We start from the raw sequence: 21,479 nt of genomic DNA, 5'->3' as shown, positions 1-21,479 counted from the left end.
TATGATGACAACATCAATACAACCACGAACCGCCATGAAACTCCAGGTCAGATTGAAATTCTTTGTATTTTGTTGCATTTGGAATCAGAATTAAATGTATTCCTGCTACATGAGATGGTAACGTGGTATGTGATGTGACATCGGTGACACCGCCTCTCTCAAGCATGCTCAGGTTAAACCGTTGATAAAAAGACCATCTCTTCCTCCAAATCATGTGGAGAACTACCGACCTATCTCTCTCCTCCCTTTTCTGTCCAAAATCATTGAAAGGGTGGCTTTCAAGCAGATCACAGAATACCTCTCACAAAACTGTGAGACCTCTTCAAATGGTCCAGAACGCAGCGGCGCGTCTGGTCTTCAATCAGCCAAAAAGAGCACACGTCACCCCTCTGTTCATTGAGCTCCACCGGCTACCGCTAGCAGCACGCATCAAATTCCAATCGCTAACACTAGCATACAAAGTCTGAGACGGTACGGCTCCCATCTACCTGAATCCTCTTGCAAAGGCTTACGTCTCGGCCCGGCCGCTCCGGTCATCACAGGATCGTCGGCTAGCAGTGCCTACACCACACTCAGGACAATCCAGACTCTTCTCATGCATCGTTCCACAAATGTGGAATGACCTACCAAGCACTACCAGAACAGAAACTCCTGAAGACCCTGCTCTTCAGAGAGCATCTTCTAAACTAGCACCCTCCCTGCACCCGTCCCCCCTCTCTACTGTCCACTCCTTGTTCCCTCCTCTCCATGATTGATGTCAAGTTGTTGTTGTTGTTATTGTTGTTGTTAGCCTCAAGGGCAACATGCCGATTATCACTTAAGTCGCTTTGGACAAAAGCGTCTGCTACATACATAAACATAAACATCCCTATGCTGAGGTAGGAGTAACATGGAAGTGGTAAAAAACAGCAGAAGGCAGAGTAAATGTTGAGTTGATGGTCGTCTGCGGTCCTGATCTCTAGCTTTTATACTGACTTTGTGACTTTGAGGCTTTTACTGATTACTGGTGGTTGTGTTGGAGCTTCAGCTGAACTCTGATGATTAATAGTTTACACTAGGAGCTCAAACCTGAGAGAGGAGGTAAGATCTTCTGCAGCTGAAGGAGATCATGATGAATTCAACACAGGTTTCATATTTTATTCTGAGTTTTTATTTTGATACCAAACTGTTGAAATACTTATACTTTGTGATACTTTTCGTTTTGTACGTTTTACTCCTTGGTTGTAACGTTCTGCTCATCGTGATCATCTGTGTGAACAGGACTCTACATGAACCCATGTACATGTTTCTGTGCAGCCTGTTTGTGAATGAGCTGTATGGAAGTACAGGCTTGTTTCCCTTCCTGCTGATTCAGATTCTCTCTGATGTTCACACCATTTCTGCTCCTCTCTGTTTCCTGCAGGTTTGTGGTCTTCATACTTACTTAACTGTAGAGTTTAATAACTTAGCCGTCATGTCTTATGACAGATATCTGGCCATCTGTTGTCCTCTACAGTATGATACGCTGATGACGATGAAGAAAGTTGCAGTTCTGATTGCAGCAGCGTGGCTAGCCTCCTTTCTTGGCATTAGTGTCTACACTTCTTCCGGCTCTTGGAGGGTACAGACGCTTTTCTTCTCCTCTCCTCCAAATCTTATCCTCAAGGCCTTTGTCTGTCTGTGTGTGCTGGGTGCACGGCTGCTTCTGCATATTTTCTGAAAACTGTAAACTGAAATTCACTAAAATGGATCTCGTCAATTGGTCACTCAATGCGGTTGATTCAATTTTTTCAATGATGAGAACGGGAGAAGGGGCTCCCGGATGCCCCTCCGGGACAGACCAGTTGTCTGTGGAGGACTCTGAAGACGTGTGGATATTCGTGGTGTTGGTGTCGGGTTTCCTGCTCATTGGCCTTGGAGGCTACCTGGCTTACCGAAAAATTAACGAGCTGTCGAGGAATATTGGCCTGATCCCGGAGCTCAGAGATGGTTTGCACCGCGCTGTGAATTCACAGACTCACATCATTGATAAGATGAATCGTAAGCTTGGGACTTTGGCCGAGATTCATTATTGTCACAAAAGATGGATGCCATCAAGGAGAGAGTGGACGAATCAGCACGGATTGGGATAGTTTAATGTTCATTATTGGGATTTTTAGAGGTTGAGGACCAACAAACTGTAAGCCAGAGAGGAAATTATCTCTGTCTGGCCCCAAAACAATTTCTAATCGGAACCCGGCGCCCTTGAGCCTGCAAGGCTCCAACGAAAACTCCCCCCTCAGAAGATATGTGGAATGTGCCGTCGCTATGGCAACTAAACTCTGCCTCCTATCCCAGCCTGGGCGGGACTGCGGGAAGGCCGCTGAAGCATCCAGGGTCACTGCAACCCTCCAACCCTCAATGCTCCTCCCCCTATCCACACTGAGGTGACATGTGCTGCTTCTATCGTGGCTGCAGGAACTGAAGTGGGGATAGTCCCAACCCACCACCCCTCCTAGTGGACACTTATGTTGTGTAATGTCTGAAGTCTGTTGCATTTCTGTCTGAGGTGTTTTTTTTTGTTTTTTTGCAGAGCAAAGCTGCCCTCCCGGGGGAGGGTAACTCTGAAGTGCCTTTTTCCCTCCACCTGAACCAATCCTCATGTAACCCTCTTACCTCTATTAAGGTAGCGCAACTAAGGGTTGCGAATGACCACAGTCACCAATTCTTGTCATGTGTCTTGCCCATGTATGTCTGATCTCTGAGTTGTGTGTACTGAAACTCTAATTTCCCTCTGGGATTAATAAAGTATTGATTGATTGATTTGATTGAGGATGTTGTTGTTTAACCTTAACCCAAACTACATGATGAATCTGTTGTTTTGAACATTTTTGGTTAAATTATGACCCTGTAATTCATCATCACCAGAGTATAAATGAGTGAATGAATAATGGATTATCTGTGAGGAGCTGTGAGTGCCTAGAAACACCCTAAATAAACCTAACCTCTAGCCCAGGGGTGTCAAACTCATTTTAGCTCAGGGGCCACATTGAGGGAAATCTAGTCCCAAGTGGGCCGGACCGGTAAATTAAAAACAACTTCAGATTGTTTTCTTTGTTTTAATACAATCAATATAAAACAAGGCTGGAGCCTGAGGACAGCGTATCCAAAATAGTACAAGTACAACACCTGATGTGTACTTGAAAATTTGAAAAAAAAAAAAAAAAATCAATAAATTTAAAAATCATTCCTTAGTGATTTAAAGAGTTCACAGATCACATGGCAAGATCAGTTTCATGCAGCATTTAAAGTATATTTTACTCATTTTACTTTACATCTTTTAGCTTTCACCGGCACATCAATATCAGAAGTCACATCTTGAGTGGCAGCCAACTTCAGGATGTGATTCAAATTCTTGTGTGAGCCTTGAGTGCAGCTTTGTTTTATTTATACTCATTACAGAGAAAACTTGCTCACAAAGATAAGTTTATTTTCACTCTACATTGTAAAGTATGAAAATAAAGTTAACACAACCATCTCGCGGGCCGGATTTAACCTGCTTGCGGGCCGGATCTGGCCCGCGGGCCGCATGTTTGACACCCCTGCTCTAGCCATTTGTTGTTGTTGTTACCCAGGACTGTGTTTTACAGAATTGTGTGAAACACCATTTTGGATCATTCTGGTTTTTCAGAGATTAGAGGAGAGAGTCGAGGTTGTAAAAAATAAAATAATTATAAATATAATAATAACGTGGTTACTCGCAAATGTAGGCCAGACAGCTACAAATTTTATTAGTTTAGTGTTGAAAGCAGTTTCTGATATTAAAAAAAACAATCATAAAACTGGAAATATATTCAGTTACAGTTTCTATAAACACAACAGCAGCGTCTCAAACTGTGTAAGGGATGGAGGACAAGTGGCGTGTCAGATACAAACATTAAATCAATCATTTAAAAGCTTTCCTGTTTTCTCATCAATGCAGCTCACCAACAATAATCTAATCCTAATCTACATAATCTCACCCCTCACTGAGAGCTCAGGTGAAGCTTTAGGAGCCTGTTTCAGGTATGATAAGCAAAACTCAACATGTCTGATGAGTTAGTTATTTGTGTTTTCTCCACATATCAGACGCTTACACGCCTCACTGATGCCGCTCATTTTCAGCCCGTACAGAAGCGGATTAAAGAGCGGCTGGCAGGTCAGGAAGTACAGCGAAAGAATGATGGCCAGCACAGCCGGAACGCCGCTCAGATCAAACCGGCTCTGGACAATCTGAAAACAGCAACCAAAAAAAAAGTTCAGGATACAAGCCAGGTGAGGAGAGCAGGTGCTGACCGCTTTCTGCCGGGTCTGTTTGGATCCAGAGAAGCAAACTTCAAGAATCTTTGCGTAGCTGTAAAGAATCATAAAAAAAGGAAGCACAATGGAGACGGCGGTGTAAAGAAGACCCAGAATGTTGTTGAGTCTGGTGTCCAGGCAGCTCAGTTTAACTATAGAATAGTTGCCACAGTAAATCCTGTCGATGGCGTTCCCACAGAGCGGCAACGGGGCGCTCAGCGACACCAGGACCGCTATAGAAAAGTAAGGGAACAACCATGTGACGGCAATAAGCACGGCAACTCTTTTAGACGTCATCAGAGCCTGGTACTGCAGAGGCAAGCAGATAGCAACGTATCTGTCATAAGACATGACAGCTAAATTCAAAGCCTCTATACTTGCGTAAGAGTAAACACAGAAGATCTGCAGGAAACAGAGAGGAGCAGAAATGGTGTGAACATCAGAGAGAAGCTGGATCAGCAGGAAGGGAAACAAGCCTGTACTTCCATACAGCTGATTCACAAACAGGCTGCACAGAAACATGTACATGGGTTCATGTAGAGTCCTGTTCACATAAATAACCACGATGAGCAGAACGTTACAGCCAACGATTGAAACATACAAGGAGAAGAGCAACACAAAATACAGATATCTGAGGGCTCCGGAGTCAAAGTAAGCAGTCAGGGTGAAAAAGGAAACCTGTGTGGAGTTGATCATGATGTTTACGCAGCTGCTGCAGCTCGTCCGAGCCGTCTTTTATTCTCTACATTCATGGACGTAATTTTCACTTTAGAAGTGGGGGGGACACGGGGGGGGGGGGGGGGGGGGGTATCTTTACTAATGGGAAACAGGCTTCAACACAAACGGTTGTTTTCTGCTTGGTCCTAGAGCTCAACCAGTGTCAATTTAATATAGCGTAATATTGTTTTGGATGGTAAAAAGTGCAGGAGTCAAAACTTGACTTTGGAAAAAGTGGGGGGGACATGTACCCCCGTGCCCCCCCCCCCCCCCCCCCCACACACACACACAAATTACGTCCATGTCTACAGTCAGCTAACTTCCACGGCAGCATCATTATTGAATTAGCCTCAAAGAAAACACGTAATCAGTCTTACAGATGGAAAAAAGTACAGAAATCACACATCTGTCGTAGCACTAACAACCTGTCACCATCACATCCAGAGATAACTCAAAACGCATCAAGCAACTGAGCATTTCTCACATTTGAATGGTTCCTTTTGTTTCAGCCGGGCAGATCCAGTCGTTACGTCCCGACACAAAAACTCCACGATCGAAAGTTGGTCAACTTTCTTTTTCACAGGAATGTAAAGAAAATATATTTGTAAAAAAGTTAATAGACCAAAAAAAATGGTTCCTGTGTAACGACACAATCTAAAAACATAAAGGCAAAGATACTTTGTCTAACCTTTCTGTCTTTTGTAGAGAAAAATGATGTTTTATCACATATGCAACATTCACGTGTTCATGGTTAATCATCAGTATGCTTTGTGAAAAATAAGTTTGATCACACATGCTTAAAATTAATCATCTGTGTGTTAATCCCCATATTCATTTCAATGTTCATGCGTTACTGTGTTTTTTCCCTCCTCAGCACAAGACTAGTCTGCATGAGATATGGTCTCAAGGTCTCATGCGTTCCTTCTAACCTGCTTATTTTCAGCTCAACAGAATAATGAAGAATGAACTCTTTTCTTTTAATTAATCAAAAAACTCTATTTTAATAAAGCCAATCCAACAAAGTGTTAGTCAATAAATAAGATGTGACTGATCTGTGAAATAAAAATATTACTTTATTATAATCCTATAGAATATAATAAGTTATATGACTTAAAGTGTTCCAACAGGACTCATTTCACGTAGTGTTAAAAAGACATGACACATTACTTTCACTGATCCAATCAGAATCTTACAGAACTGACAGAGGCGTGATTTTGATGGTGTTTGGTAATTTTTCATTTGACAATAAACCAAAACATCCAAAGTATAAAACTATGCCACGTCAGCTCTAAAGCTTGGTTTATGCTTGACGCATTCACTTTCCGCGCGGTAATGCAGCTCGCGGATGGAACGCGCTTCACAACTCGCAGCTTTTATGGTTCGTGCGGCTCGTCTCTGCGGTGAGCCAATATTCTCCCAAACTGAAAGGGGTAGCATGGAGCTCTACGGCATGCACCCAACACTACACCATAGTAGAAGTAGAAATTACTGTTGTTTACAACATGGCATTTCAGCATATTTAACAGCGTTCTCGTCTTTTCCGACAGTGCGAGCTATTTCTCTCCAAGAATTATTAACAACATGTTGATCACGGTGATCTCTGAGAGCTGAATCATACAAATGTCTGTATTTACGAACCTCTGCCATACTAGTTCTTGATGGTCCGCCATGTTTTTCCGTGTCCGTCCGTCCGTGTGGTTAGAAATTTTCCGAGGTGCGCGTTGCAGAAATTCTGGGCCGTGCGGAGACGCGGTGGAGGGGCGTGGTTGTTAAAATGACGCAACTTTTCCGCGCGGAGCTGTGCGGACCTCGCGGACGCGTCAAGCATAAACCAGCGGTAACACAAGTTCAAAGCGTTCCAGAGAAAGTGACGGAGTGGCCAGTCCTGATCTCTACTCTTTAACCAAAAGAACCAATGACAAGCTGAAAAATTCGTCGCTATACCAACTGCGGCAACAGTTCCTTTCAGAATAAAAGCTGAACCATCAAGACCCAGGCTTGGGTCTCACCAGATGCCAACAAACTGTCGTGTACCCAGAAGTAACTCACAGACTGGACTAGTCGGCACCGCTGCTTTCCCTACCGGCTCGGTTCCAGAGGAGGTCAAGCTAGGCCTCGACATTCCTGATCTAACGGGGACTTCCACAAAGGGTAAGTAGACCGGCAAATGGTGTCTCGTGTGTTTATGAATCTCCTAACAAAAGCTTAATGCGAAGACATCACCTTCAGTTCCCGTCAGAACTAATCGTCCCTTCGGATTTGTATTTGGGGGGGGGGGGGGGGGAGCAACCCAATCGCAGGAATAATAGTCATTAACCTGAGTTCAAAAAAGTGTTTTAATGACCAAACTTCCTCCACTGACTGTGGGAACCAAAAAACACAAACCAAAATCATTCCATAACCAGGCAACTAGGTAAAACATCTCCATGCTGAGGTCTGGCAGCAGTTACCTGAAATAGGGTGAGGGCAATCATGGAGATGTGGTTCAGCTGCAGCACTCCAGGAGGTTCACAGGGAAGGGGAGGGCTCCTGAGAGGAGCTGCAGCTGACCTGAATAAAACAACAGAAAAGAGGTTAAACAAACACAAAAAGGGGCGAATCATAACAATTTGCTGGTTCTGATTAACATCACACATCATCCATCCACCGTCTCATCCATCTTTAGTTACACCATACATTTAGTTTTAAAGTCAGTCTAGTTTAATTTGTTAGTAATAAAATTCTTAACTTTTAAACTTGACTCTCTCTAATCTGTTGTCTCTGAGTGAATTCGAAGCTGTTATCTAATCCCTGCAATAAAAAGTTCCAATCTTCTGGTTTAAATAACCTCACAGGTCCGTAAGGTGGATTTCATATTTCCTATGGAATCCCACGCCTTATGGCTCATTAAATAACATGTAATCTAATTCATTACATCATGTCCCTTTAAACTGAAGGATGCCCATCTGATTCACCTGTGTCTGGTACAAGCATGAGCACTCAATGAGACCTGTAGCTGATTTATGCAGGTGTATACTGCTAGAAGTGTCAGCCTGTGCAAGGAGATTCTCAACAGGCGAAGGCCAAGTGCAGATTAGATCGTCTAAAAGCTGTTCAAAGGGAGAAGGCCAGGGCGTGGGTCATTGCAGCCTTAGCAAAGGAAGATAGGATAGGAAGCAGACGAGGCAAAGTGTCCCCATCTCATCTGAAAGAGGGAGTGAGAGCAGAGAAGAATAGTTGCCAAGACGATGGCCTTCAATAAAGTTTGAGGTGTCAACATGAAACTTTGCAGCAGGAGAGGAAGGATAAAAGGTGGGCATCTTGTAAAACCTTCAGATTTGTCACAAGGACTGGGGTGACAGAATCTCCCCTAATGCACATGGGTAATAAAGTGTGGATGATTAAAACACAAGGCGTTCCCTGGCTAGCCGAGAACCTTAGTCCCTCCAGAATGTCCCTTGGGTCTCCTCTCAGTTGGACATACCCAGAAAACCTCACCGGGAAGGCAGTAGATCCACTCCAAGCCTCTCCCGGATTACCAAGCTTAACATCCTGCAGATGAACCACATGATCTTGTTCTTTCAGTCACTACCCAAAGCTCGTGACCATACGAGGGTAAGAGCGTAGATTGTAGGATGTAGAGCTCAGCCCCTCTTCGCCACGACTGATCGGTACAACACCCACATCACTGCAGATGCAGCACCAATCCGCCTATCAATCTCTTTCTCCAGCTCTCCCTCACTCGTGAACGAGACCCCGAGAATCTTAAATTCTTCCACTTGGGGCAGGACCTCCGTTTTCCGACTCAAGACCACAGTCTTGGATTTAGAGTAGCTGATTCTCATCCCAGCTCATTCCCACCAATGATTCACACTCGGCTGCAAACCGCTCCAGCAAAAGCCAGAGATCACGTTCTGATGAAGCCAGCAGTAAGTAGGTAAGTAAATTTTATTCATACAGCACTTATCACAGACATAGAATCACAAAGTGCTTCACATAGATCAAAACAAAATAAAACAAAGTCATGAAATCAAAATGCTCTCAAAACAGAATCAGATTAACATCAGAAAAAATAAAGTCATAAAATTATGAAATTTCATAAACAGATGGAAGATTAAAAATTGAGTTAAAAATAAGAAAATAAAAGATTTATGTAAAAGCAGCTTTAAATAAAAGGGTCTTTAGCTGTTTTTTAAAAGTGTCCAGGCTGTCGATGTTGCGTAAGGATAAAGGAAGATCATTCCAGAGTCGGGGTGCAACAGTCTGGAAGGAGTGATCACCTCGACTTTTATATCTGGTCTTTAGAACTTCTAGAAGGTTCTGGTGGGTGGACCTGAGGGCTCGGGTTGGAGCATAAGGCTTTAACAGTTCAGTAATTATAGGGAGGAGCTTGACCATGTAGAGCCCTGAAAGTTCTAGTCAGGACTCTAAAATGAACTCTAAAGTTAACGGGTAACCAGTGCAGAGACATCAGAATAGGAGTGATGTGAGCTCTTCTGTTTGCTCCAGTAAGGAGCCTCGCTGCAGAGTTCTGGACCAACTGAAGGCGGTCAAGAGCTTTTTTGTTAAAACATGTGAAGAGTGTTACAGTAATCTGGATGGGAGGAGATAAAGGCATGGAGAAGCATTTCTAGCTCATGTTTTGACACCAACCTTCGCAGTTTGGAGATATTTCTTAAGTGATAAAAACAGTTTCGGATCAACGTTTTTGAGTGGCCTTCAAGAGCCACTGATTGGTCAAAAACACCCAAATGTCTTAAGTTTGTCTTGACTGCAGAGGATAAATGACCCGGTTTTAGACTAATCAGGGGAACCATGCTCTCAGGGGCAATGATCAGACATTCAGTCTTTTCAGAGCTTAACTGAAGTAACTTATCTTCTAGCCAGCTGGTGATAGCTGATAGACACTCTAGTAATTCAGACAGTTTATAGAACTCAGAATCCTTAAAGGAGCAGTACAGCTGAATATCATCTGCATATAGGTGATAAGAGACATTATGAAAAGAATCACGTATCTGTCCAAGAGGGTGTATGTACAGCAGAAACAACAGTGGACCCAAAACAGAGCCTTGGGGTACCCCACAGAACAGATCAGTAGAATCTGACATGATTTGGTTTATACAGACACTGTAACTTCTGTTAGAAAGGTACGATCTAAACCAGTCTAGATTGGATTTGAACTGGCGTTAGAGCTGACGTGGCGTAGTTTTATACCTCGGATGTTATGGTTTATTCTCGAATGAAAATTACCAAACACCGTCAGAACCACGCCTCCGTCAGATCTGTAAGATTCTGATTGGATCAGTGAAAGTAATGTGTTATGTCTTTTTAACGCTACGTGAAATGAGTCCTGTTGGAACACTTAAAGTCACAGTACTTATTATTTCTATTGGATCATAATAAAGTAATTAATATTTTGATTTCACATATTGGTCACATCTTATTTATTGACTAACACTTTGATGGATTAGCTTTATTAAAATAGAGTTCTTTGATTAATTAAAAGAAAAGAGTTCATTCTTCATTCTTCTGTTGAGCTGAAAATAAGCAGGTTAGAAGGAATGCATGAGACCTTGAGACCATATCTCATGCAGACTAGTCTTGAGCAAAGAAGGGAAAAAACACAGTCTTCCGTTCCGTTACACCAATAATGGCGTAAATTGATCTATCCCAATCCGTGCTGATTCATCCACTCGCTCCTTGATCACATCCATCTCTTGTGCCATTGCATGAATCTCAGCCAAATTTCCAAGCTTACGACTCATCTCGGCAATTATATGAGTCTGTGAATTCACAGCGCTGTGTAATCCATCCCTGAGCTCGGGGAGAGCGCCAATATTCCTCAACATTCCGCCATGACATGCACCGACAACCCTGTGGCTGCAGCTTCGTTTGGCCACCTTGACAATAGTGGTACAGAACATTGTCCACGCAGACTCAGTGTCCCCCGCCTCCCCCAGAATGCAGGTGCTGTTGGAGGTGGGATGTGAAGCTCCTTCTGACAGAAGACTCTACCAGACGTTCCCAGTAGGCCCTCTTGTAAAAACTGCTAAGTTAGCATATTTTTAGGTCCTGTGTGAGCACGTCTCGTGGGATTTCGAGGAAGTAGCGCAGTTTGAGCTGAAGCTAACTGCTACGAGTGAAAACGTTGCACCATGTCCGCCCAGCTTTAGTGTGTTCTCCACACACAAGCGTGGAGTTAGTGTGCGTTCTCGTGCATAAGTAGAGAAAATCTCCATGAAATTTTCAAAAAGCATCGTTAGTGATGTTACTGCACCCTAATACTTATTGTGATAACTAATCCTTGCTTGCAGCAATGTTACCACAACAACTGAAATTGGCGTGCATTATTTCCATTTAAAAAAACTGGTAACAGAAATAATTTAAACAACTATCGTCCAAGTTCAATTCTGGTTACGTTTTCTAGGGTCCTGGAATAAAGTATTTACCTTTGAATGCAACATAATCATACCAACCCAAGCATTTTTTAAAAGAAAGTGTTGGATTTAATAGAAAAGAAAAAAACTGATACAACTGGTATCACATCTAAAGCATTTGACACCAGTAATCTAATTACTCTTATTGCAAAGTTAAGACGTTATGGTATGAGAGGGTTAGCACTAGGATGGTCTCAGAGCTACTTGTTTCTGTAAGTTTATGTTAATAATTGAAAACTGTCTGTATTTCAGTTTTAACTTTATTTCTGCATTTTGAAAGTCAGTCACATCCTTGACATGGCACAGGAACATCATCTGCTGTAACCATGGCAACAGCAGAGCATCCTGTTAATTGTGCTACTGTTAGAGTCCGAGCGTCCACACAGACCAGGTCCTCTGGGTTCTGGTGTCCCATCGGGGCTCATTACTGTCAGACGCAACGGCAAACATGATGAAATCAAACAGACGACCATCACGCTGATGCTCCAGGTGCAAATAGCCACGAGTTGTTTTAAAGTTTCATCATCAACTTTAAGCCGATTGTGCACTCGGTAATTATTCCTCACACTGTGTAAAACTTCTGTTGAGTGAGTAAAGCTGCATGTTTTTGTCAGTTTGGACTATTACGGGTCAGTTGGTTGGAGGAGCGGCAGACAAGAGCAGTGTTAGGAAAATAATAATGAAATAAACGAAAAAATAAACCAATAACTGAAATTGTCTATGTTTCTGAAGTAGTTCTGCAGGATTTTATGGTTGTAAAAGGATGAGATTGTCGGTTGAGTTGGGTCTGACTGGCAGGAGGCCCACAGTGAGATTATCAGGCTGTGAGAGTTTTAGCAAAAATCTTAGCTGTTCCAAGAGCTGGGAGTCTTCTGAAGAGCCTCCTGACACTAAACTTAACAAACCCAAGTAAGAAGATGTCCAACCTCGTGATTCTGCTAATCCAAAACTGCACCTTGACCTACCTAGATGGGATTCTAATCCTGTCTGGTGGTACCAACCTCTCTCACCCTCAGAGAGCTGCAGAGGGTCGAGGCCTCCCTCTGGTGGCTGCACGAGGCCACTTCATAATGAGGTAAGAAATACTCATCATATTGAAACTGCTACAGAATAATTTTTGAAACTACAGTTGGGTTTCAGCTGAACCCTTCTGCACTCCCCAATCCAATCCAATTTTATTTATGTAGTGCATTTAAAAAACATTGTTGAGGTATCCAATATATTAAAATGCACCTTATTTGCAGATGATACAACTTTTTATTATTCAGGAGATAGAAGTGATACAAACAGGGATGAAAAAATTAAACGATGGTTTGATGGGAACAAACTATCATTAAACAGTGATAAATCATGTTTTATGATATTTAGTAATACATATTCAAATGATGAAATTTTACTAAATATAGGTAGATGAGATTAATATTAAAAGAGTTGAAGAAGTCAAGTATCTGGGAGTCATCATTGATGAAAAAATGTCATGGAAATTGCATATAAATAGTGTCAAAACTAAAATATCTAAAACTATTGCACTGTTACATAGAGCAAAATGGTTACTTGATAATAATTCATTATATTTGTTATATAACTCACTGATCGTACCGTACCTGAACTACTGCATTGAAATCTGGGGAAGAACATATAAAACTTACACAAATTCCATTTACATCTTACAGAAAAAAGCAATAAGAATAATCACAAGGAGCAAATACAGACATCCGTCCAATCCATTATTGATAAAATTAAAAACACTAAAATTCTACGATCTGGTGGACTACAATATTTTAAAATTTGTATATAATGCAAACAAAAGGAACGTACCTGCAGGTTTAATCAAAAGATTTTCTAAAAGACATCGTAAATATGATTTAAAAGGACATGAATTATTTAATATACATCGGATACTCTTAAAGGAACATTGTGTGTCCATATATGGAGCTAAATTGTGGAATAAATTAAATAATGAAATCAAGAATGCAAAATCAATATTGACTTTCAAAAAAGAGATAAAAAATGAAATGATTAACTTATATAGATCCGTTACATAAATGCGTGAGGGGAGGGGGGTTGGGGGGATGAAAGAAAAAAAATTTAAAAAAATAAAAAAGGAAAAGGAAACATATGTGTATATATGTATGTATATGTAGGTATATGGGTCTATAATTCAATTCAATTCAAGTTTATTTATATAGCGCCAAATCATGACAAGAGTCGTCTCAAGGCACTTCATATAATAAACATTTCAATCCAGGTCAGTTCATTAAGCCAATCAGAAATAATGTTTCCTATATAAGGAACCCAGCAAATTGCATCAAGTCACTGACTAGTGTCAGTGACTTTACAGCAATCCTCATACTAAGCAAGCATAAAGCGACAGTGGAGAGAAAAACTCCCTTAACTATAACTTTATGCTTCTTTCTGTGTAAATTGTTTTCTCACGTTTTTTCAATTCATGGGTGGAGGTTGTGTCGGCCAACCAGTCCAGAAACTATATTGTTCAAACTTTTTAAGAATCATATGATTGTTTCATTTGTATTAATGTTATTTTAGTTTAAAAGGGGCAGATAATATAAGTTTTTCTTCTTTCTGTCCCCTTTTTCATTTTGGCTTGTAATGATTTAGTTCTGTATATTTATTTTAATGTCAATAAATGAAAATAAAGTTAAAAAAAATAACAGCATGTCAGCTGACCAAAGCACTGCACAAAGTTAAACCTAAAAAGCCGTTACGTACATAAAACATAATTAAAAACGGTCATAAAATAGAAACACCTAAAATCAAAACAAAAGTTAAAACAGCCGATAAAAACAGAAGTTACAAAAAACGGAGCAGAGGCACTGCATAAAAGAACGATCATTGGCCATAAGCTAAATTAAAGGGACATTATGGAAGTTTGACAGCCAAAACATGTAATAAATGTCTTCTTCATACATTCTCCTGCAATGCCCTGGTCCTGTAGAATGAGCCCTGGCATTTTTACTGTGATTGCCTGTTTTTCTGTAAAATCACAGAAAAAGAGAGATGCTCGGGTCGAGCAGGCTGCTTCATGCGCGTTCACGCTCAGGCATCGCCCGTAGCATTTGCTATCCGTAGCTTTAGCAGCAGAGAGAGAGGCAGTGCCACTTTGTCGCTGTTCCTAACGCCTAGTGACAAAGCTAGCTACATTTCTGAGGACCCTTAGCTACTTTCTGTAGAACTTTCTTCTAGATATTTCCTGCAAATTAGCAACAAAATAGCCATTTTCACTCCGAACCGTTCTTTGAACGTTGTTTCAGCTGTCATCAAGGATATAAAAGTTAGATAGTCTGAATGTTACTGGTGTGTAGCTCACCTTGTAAGATGTCTGACTCCCAAGCAGAAGACTTGGGTTCGATTCTGGATCGGAACATAGTTTATTTAGAGTTTCTTTTTTACATTAATGGTATATTTTTTACAGTAAGATGCCCAAATTTTTATTTGAGACTCGCAGAACGGCATTGAATTCACAGATAAAAAAGATGTGGGTTCAACTTTCATTTTGGAACAACTTTTCAAGCAAGGGAAGGGAATGATCTGAGCATGCAGGAGGACTGACCCATCATAAACCTTTGTCGGCTGTGCTGAAGAGAAAGGTACAGAACCAAATTATTCTCCTGTCCTCTGTCCTCCGGGCCACACACACACACACACACACACACACACACGGGACTGTCTCAGCTGTTATTTTCGTTAAGGAGTGTGCACGTACAGCATGCGCGCCTCATGCACGAGCAGTGGTGGCTGGTGAAAAATATTTTGGTGGGGCTGTGCTATTTTTTATTTTTAAACAAACTTGTGCTTTCTGAGCTTTGTGCACAACTTCACTATTTCCTGAATTACGCACAGCTCTTTTATTTCCTGTCTTACATCATTGGACAAACTGATTAATCCAGGTGTGTCTGACTATTGGCACGCTGCCTTGTGGACTAAGGTTGAAAAATACTGCATTAAATTGCACATAAAATAACACGACCATAAATGGTAAATAGGCAATGCAAGAGGCAAGTAACAAAAACATTTTGTTTAATTTCAACATTTGAGTGAACACGAAAAATTATGAGCAGGTCACTGTTACAGTAATGGTAGTAAACACTACTTAGACAAAATGCCAGAAATTTACACTGTTAAATATTTCTGGAGTGTTGTGCCAAGGTCAACTTTATACAAAGATCAAGTGGATGCATTTGTGTGTGTGTGTGTGTGTGTGTGTGTGTGTGTGTGTGTGTGTGTGTGTGTGTGTGTGTGTGTGTGTGTGTGTGTGTGTGTGTGTGTGTGTGTGTGTGTGTGTGTGTGTGTGATACCTCATTTGTACAGAAATGTTGCCCTTCTGTCCTTCTGAGTGGCAAAGCTCTCGATGAGCTTTTTATTGAAGTCAGGAATGTTTGTGACAAGCTTTTTTTCCATGGAGAGCATGGCAAGAGCATTCAGCCCATCCTGTGTCATGGTGTTCCTCAGGAAAGTCTTAATCCTCTTTAGATAAATAAAGAAACAACAGATAAGTACATAGGAAACACTTTCATAGGAAATAATGTCATCAGTATCCTCTTACAAATGTCATATTTCCCAGTTTTTGGGACAATAAAACATTTCTGATTCTCAATCAGATGTTTTTACATTTGAGGTAAAAACATCTAATTGAGAATCAGAAATGTTTAATTGTCCCAAAAGCTGGGAAATTTGTTTGCTGCAGCAGAAGTGTAACAAGTAAAATGGAATCAGATTGATGTATGTACAAATTTACATGAAATACACATTTACGTGATTAAATATGTATAATAAGTATGTGTGTTGAAATTAGTTTTTACAGTTATTGCACATTAAACAATGTACATGTTATTAAACAAATGTCCCGGTTTGTGGGACAACCAAGGATTTCTGATTCTGATTGTCTTGTTCACAGAAATGTAATGTACAGCTTACCTCTGCACCCAGCTGCTGTTGTTCCCTTGTCAGCTGCATGGCAACGTTAGCTCTGCCTAGCATGGCTAGCTTCACCGTGTTGTTGTCCATGTGTGCCCGGGATGACTCGTGTTTCTTCACCTTCTCAGAAAAATGTTTCACGTCTGTAACTCCTGACTCATCCATGCCTTATCTGTCCCAGCCGTTTTGAATAACAAACACGGAAAGCAAAATAACGCATTAGCGTGATTGCATCCAGCTAGCCAAGCCTTCCTGGTGTACCAATTTCGGGAGAAGCCTCGTGTGTACAGTTTACCTCTCTCCTTGTCCTGCTGGCTTATCTTTACGTCGGGCTGATCTGGTCCAAGCTCTTTGACATTAAGTTTTTCCACCATAGTTCTCCTCTCGAACGGATACTGGAGAAGAGACCGAACTGAATTCAGTGGCTGCTGAGATCCGGTATCCGGTATCTGGTTGTAGTCACCGGCGGCGTCCATGTTACATCTGCGTCACGACCAACCAAAACGACTCTGCCGAGTTCTACCAAACACCAACGAATCCTTTGGCGGTAGCTCTATCGCCCATCATGCTTCTGAAACAACGTCGACGCTGATTGGATACATTCCTATTCCTACCCTTTGATTTTCTTGTCAGCAATTGGACGGCTGGTCCCGTCCTGTTTGGGCGATTCAAATACAGCCTACAGCCTCCACCGCTCGGCAGAGACCTATATATATATATGATTTATTTTTGTTACAAAACACACAATTAACTTAGAATATGTGATTATTGTTAATTTTATTTATTTATTTTTTAAATAAAAATTAAAAACACTGGGGAAAACTGGGAGGGCGGCGCCCTATCGCCCTCTACTGGCCAGCCGCCACCGTGAAGCTGCCATTACGCTTTTGGCCTGAGGAGGCAATTGCGACCATAAAAATTCAAAAGTCCGTAAAGTCCCTTTAAAAATTTGTCTTTAGGCTGGATTTAAACTGTGCCAGTGAGGAAGCCTGGCGTACCACCAGAGGGAGTGCGTTCCAGAGTCTGGGAGCAGCAAAGGCGAACGCACGCTCCCCACGAGCTTTATATTTCTCTGGTTGGCATTAAAACCGGACACGTTCTCCAGCTTGAATTTATCATCCATTACAGCATTTTAAGAGTTGTGGGTTAGAGTTAGCAGGTCTTTAAGGATTCACATGCATTCATTCCCTTTGAGGGTGAAAACAGTAATACTTGTTCTGTTCTCAGGTGCCCAACAGGTGGTCATGTTTCTTTAACATCACATCTGTGTTAACTAGGGGTCCCGATGCCTTGGTCTGCTATTTGAGCATGTTTTAGTGGCTTCCCTGCTACAACACATCTGACCTGAGCAGGTGATTAACAGGCGTCTGCTGAGCTCAATAAGCGGCAGAACAGGTGACTCAACCATTGAATCAAGAGTGCTGGAGCAGAGAAACAACACCCCCGACATAAACCCTAACCCTAGCAAAGCACGCGTGGGTTACAGCTGATGAAAACCCAATATGCAAAATCTCTGATATTCAGAATATTGTGAAAATGTTCCAGTTTTCTAGACTCAAATTGTCACGTTCTAATCAGCTGATAAATCCAGAACACCTGCAGAGGGCTCCTGAGCCTTTAGATGGTCTCTCAGTCTGAGCTGGATTACTGACAAATTAACTTTTGCATCATAATCTCATTTTTCTAGTTTTATTAATAGAAACCTTGCTGGGTGGCACCTGTCCAGGTAAGCCCAATCCTGCAAACCATTGTTATGTTGTATTTTTGATCAAAGACTAAAACCGAAACATTTTCTAAACCATAGAAATGTGGTCATGTTGGCTGGGAGTGTCAAAGGTCCTGAAACCCAACCAGGTGACACTCCTGAGGGATGTCAGCAGCTGTCCTGTGATTGGCTGCAGTTTCAAAGAGCTGAAAGTGTGTTTACATGATCAACAGGAAGCAGCTTTAAGAGAAACATGTCAGAGTCAAAAATAAACTTTATTAATATAATAACATTGTTTATCATTAACCAATAACAGAAGTTCACTTTCAAGTCCCAACACACACACACCTGGAATTGAGTGGATGGCGGTTACATTTCAGTGTTACAGGAGCGTCGTGAGTTCGGATCTGGTGGTTCTGACTGGACTTTCTGCGGTCATCAGGAGGAACTTCCTGATCCAGTTTGGAAAACAGCTGATGAGGTTGAAACGTGACGTGATCATCATGCGGAACTGGACCCACTTCCTGCTGCAGAACCCCTGGCACCGATCTGCCACGGCCAGAACCGGAACAGGACATCCTCACGGCGCTGTACTTTCTTTAGGTTTTGATTTTCTCATCTGACACCACAAAAATCAAAACCTAAAAAAACCACAGAGCGGTGGGCTGACACCGCCGACCCACTTCCTGTCCTGGGTTTTAGGAAGCGTCACCAGCTGCTCACCAAAGAGAAAAGGTTGGTTCAAAATATTTTCTGTTCTTTGGCGCAAGAAAAATTAAACGTTGGTTCTAAAAGCCTCAAATAAAAATGTCTAAACCCCAAATAAAACTAATACATAAACACACAGTATAAATAAGAGGTGGTGGTCCTGCTCTGATCGGGTGTGAATCCTAGGAACGGACTCAGTCAGCAGTTGGAGGAGCCACATCAGTCACCAGGATCAAAGCCATGTCAAACAGATGTTGGAGCGAGGCTCTCCCCACTCACAGCAGAGGAACCCTCATCAGGACCAGTCCTGGCAGAACTTCCTGCTTTCTGTTTCATCCACAATGATGATGATGATGAATGGTATCCAGCCCAGAACCAGAGTGCCTGGGTCCTTGGTCCGTGTGAGAACTAACTGGGGCTCTGGATGAACTTGGTTCTTAACAGAACCACCATAAACAGATGTTCAGTGAGCCAGAGATGGCGGATAAACAGCTGTTTAAAACTTCCTGTCCAATAACTGCCCCTGAGACCCACAGGCTGAACCGATCAGAACCACAACTCCCGTTAGATATACGCTCAGTCCGGCAATGATCGAGAGGTTTCCATAGCAACCATCTTTTTATATCCATCACTCTAAATGTTATTCACTACAGAAGGTTTAAAACCCCCGTTTTACGTAGAAATGAACAATTTTACTGATTCTTGATTTTTGTCGCAGCTTCACTGATTTTATGTCATTTATTATTTTATTGTTTAACAGAGATCCGCAGGCAAACATCCCATAATGAGCTCTGGTGAACCAACCCATCACCTGGATCCGAGTGACGCTGCACAATCCGCTCTCCGAACTCGGTCCACAATCCTCCGGTTTTAACCGCACGAAGCCCGTTTTACCGAACTACTCTCTGGTCGGCGGAGTCTGTTCTCCAGTCGGTACCGGGGGACTCAACGGTCCTTTCGGGGCTGACTAGCAGGACGCCCTTGTTCGTGTCGGTAGTGGTTTGACTGGTACCTTGAGGACCGGAACACGGCGGCTGAAGGTTCCGCCCAGTCACGGACGTTACGGTTCGGAACCGATTGTGCGGCTGCGTAAAAAGGCGAAACCACGAATAAAAATGTCACTAACTCATTCTGTTAGGGCCGAACCGGAGTTCGGACTCCTCTGATCCGGTCCGTCTTACAGTCCGATTCGCAGCAAAAGAACTGGCGCTGAAAACCGAGGCGGGGCTTAAACGTATGATTTTAGGGCCGACCAGAGCGGGGGTTAGCTCGGCTACTAGCCGCTAGCGGCGGTCCAACGGTCGGTCCACGGCTGCAGTCGCAACGACGGACAAACCGACTCCGGTGGGTCCGGTCTCCGGGTCCTCGCCGTCCGTGAACAGCTGCTGAGTACCGGGTTTGTGTATTTCTTCCTCTGCGAGGCCTAGCCGTCTCCTCACCGGGACGACTGACCGTGAGACCCACCGAGGTTCGTCCAGTCGGAAGCAAGATGTCGGCGGCAGAACCAGCCGCGTCCAATTCAGAGCACCGCCCTTCTGCCGCTGGCTGCGTCCATGACTGTGGCCGCGTCCCATTCACAGCACCGCCGTCCTCGCGCCTCGTTCTCATGCGCATGGAAGCCTAAAGGGGCCAGAAACAGACCAGTTTGCAAAGCTCAGAAACCTTAAAAAATAGCCGCCCCATTGGATGCTGGTATGCATAAAATGCAACCACCAACTTGAATTTCATAGCCACCATTCCAGAGTCTTATTCCACCCACACTTCCTGTTTGAAAAATGTGTCAAATTGAAAGGATTGCCTGTTGGATTGCAGCAGTGACTTCCATCCATCCATCCATCCATTTTCAGCCGCTTATCTGGAGTCGGGTCGCGGGAGCAGCAGCCTAAGCAGAGGCCCAGACTTCCCTCTCCCCAGCCAATTGGGCCATCTCCTCCAGGGGCAAGGACGTAATTTTCACTTAAGAAGTGGGGGGGACACGGGGGGGGGGGGGGGGGATGGGTATCTTTGCAGTATGCTCTAATGGGAAACAGGCTTCAACACAAACTGTTGTTTTCCGCTTGGTCCTAGAGCTCAACCAGTGTCAATTTAATATAGCGTAATATTGTTTTTGGATGGTAAAAAGTGCAGGGGTCAAAACTTGACTTTGGAAAAAGTGGGGGGGACATGTCCCCCCCCAAAATTACGTCCATGTCCGGGGGAATCCCAAGCCGTTCCTGGCCAGCCGAGAGACATAGTCCCTCCAGCGTGTCCTGGGTTTAACTTTAGATCTCTTCCCGGTTCGACTTGCTCAGAAAATCTCACCAGGGAGGCATCCAGGAGGCATCCTGACCAGATGTCTGATCCACCTCAACTGGCTCCTTTCGATGTGGAGTAGCGGGTCTACTCCGAGCCCCTCCCGGATGAATGAGCTTCTCACCCTATCTCCAAGGGGGAGCCCAGGCATCCTGTGGAGAAAACTCATTTCAGCTGCTACCCAAAGGTGAGGGTAAGAACGTAGATCGACCGGTAAATCTAGAGCTTTGCCTTCTGGCTCCGCTCTTTCCTCACCACAGCAGATCGGCACAGCGCCCGCGTCACAGCAGATGCAGCACCAATCCACCTGTCGCTTGCGCTCCATCTTTGCAGCAAAAAAAAAAAAAAAGTGAAAAGTGGTTTAGTGCGATGGACTGGAAACTTGTCCAGGGTGTACATCACCTTTTGTC

The 21,479-nt window shown here is 42.9% G+C and overlaps 3 protein-coding genes across 6 annotated transcripts in view; 1 reads left to right on the top strand and 2 right to left on the bottom strand.

The window, feature by feature from the left end:
* The window catches only part of LOC107395542 (olfactory receptor 52K1), an 82,268-nt gene extending 61,524 nt beyond the window's left edge, over nt 1-20,744 (bottom strand). For 2 of the 4 annotated variants that reach the window (XM_070543659.1, XM_070543658.1), the window contains exons 1-3: nt 16,365-20,744; nt 15,746-15,914; nt 7,464-7,563 (exon numbers count right to left, since the gene is read on the bottom strand). The gene's annotated coding sequence lies outside the window, so the exon portion shown is untranslated. The remainder of the gene's footprint in view (nt 1-7,463; nt 7,564-15,745; nt 15,915-16,364) is intronic. The other 2 variants (XM_070543657.1, XM_070543660.1) reach the window with 2 other exon arrangements.
* LOC129163935 (olfactory receptor 6N1-like) lies at nt 202-3,656 on the top strand. Its single transcript, XM_070543273.1, has 3 exons — nt 202-1,670; nt 2,262-2,355; nt 3,650-3,656. Exons 1-3 carry the CDS (start codon nt 1,109-1,111, stop codon nt 3,654-3,656), a joined length of 663 nt encoding a protein of 220 aa, XP_070399374.1. The 5' UTR covers nt 202-1,108.
* LOC107379911 (olfactory receptor 11A1-like) lies at nt 3,734-4,992 on the bottom strand. The gene has a single exon (XM_015950872.3). The coding sequence runs from the start codon at nt 4,990-4,992 to the stop codon at nt 4,057-4,059; it is 936 nt and encodes a 311-aa protein (XP_015806358.1). The 3' UTR covers nt 3,734-4,056.
* Nucleotides 20,745-21,479: the final 735 nt, after the last annotated feature.

Source organism: Nothobranchius furzeri, chromosome 13 (assembly GCF_043380555.1).
Source record: "Nothobranchius furzeri strain GRZ-AD chromosome 13, NfurGRZ-RIMD1, whole genome shotgun sequence".
Taxonomy (NCBI): Eukaryota; Metazoa; Chordata; class Actinopteri; order Cyprinodontiformes; family Nothobranchiidae; genus Nothobranchius; species Nothobranchius furzeri.
The sequence above is the reverse complement of the archived record's forward strand: the minus strand, read 5'-3'. Positions and strand labels throughout refer to the sequence as shown.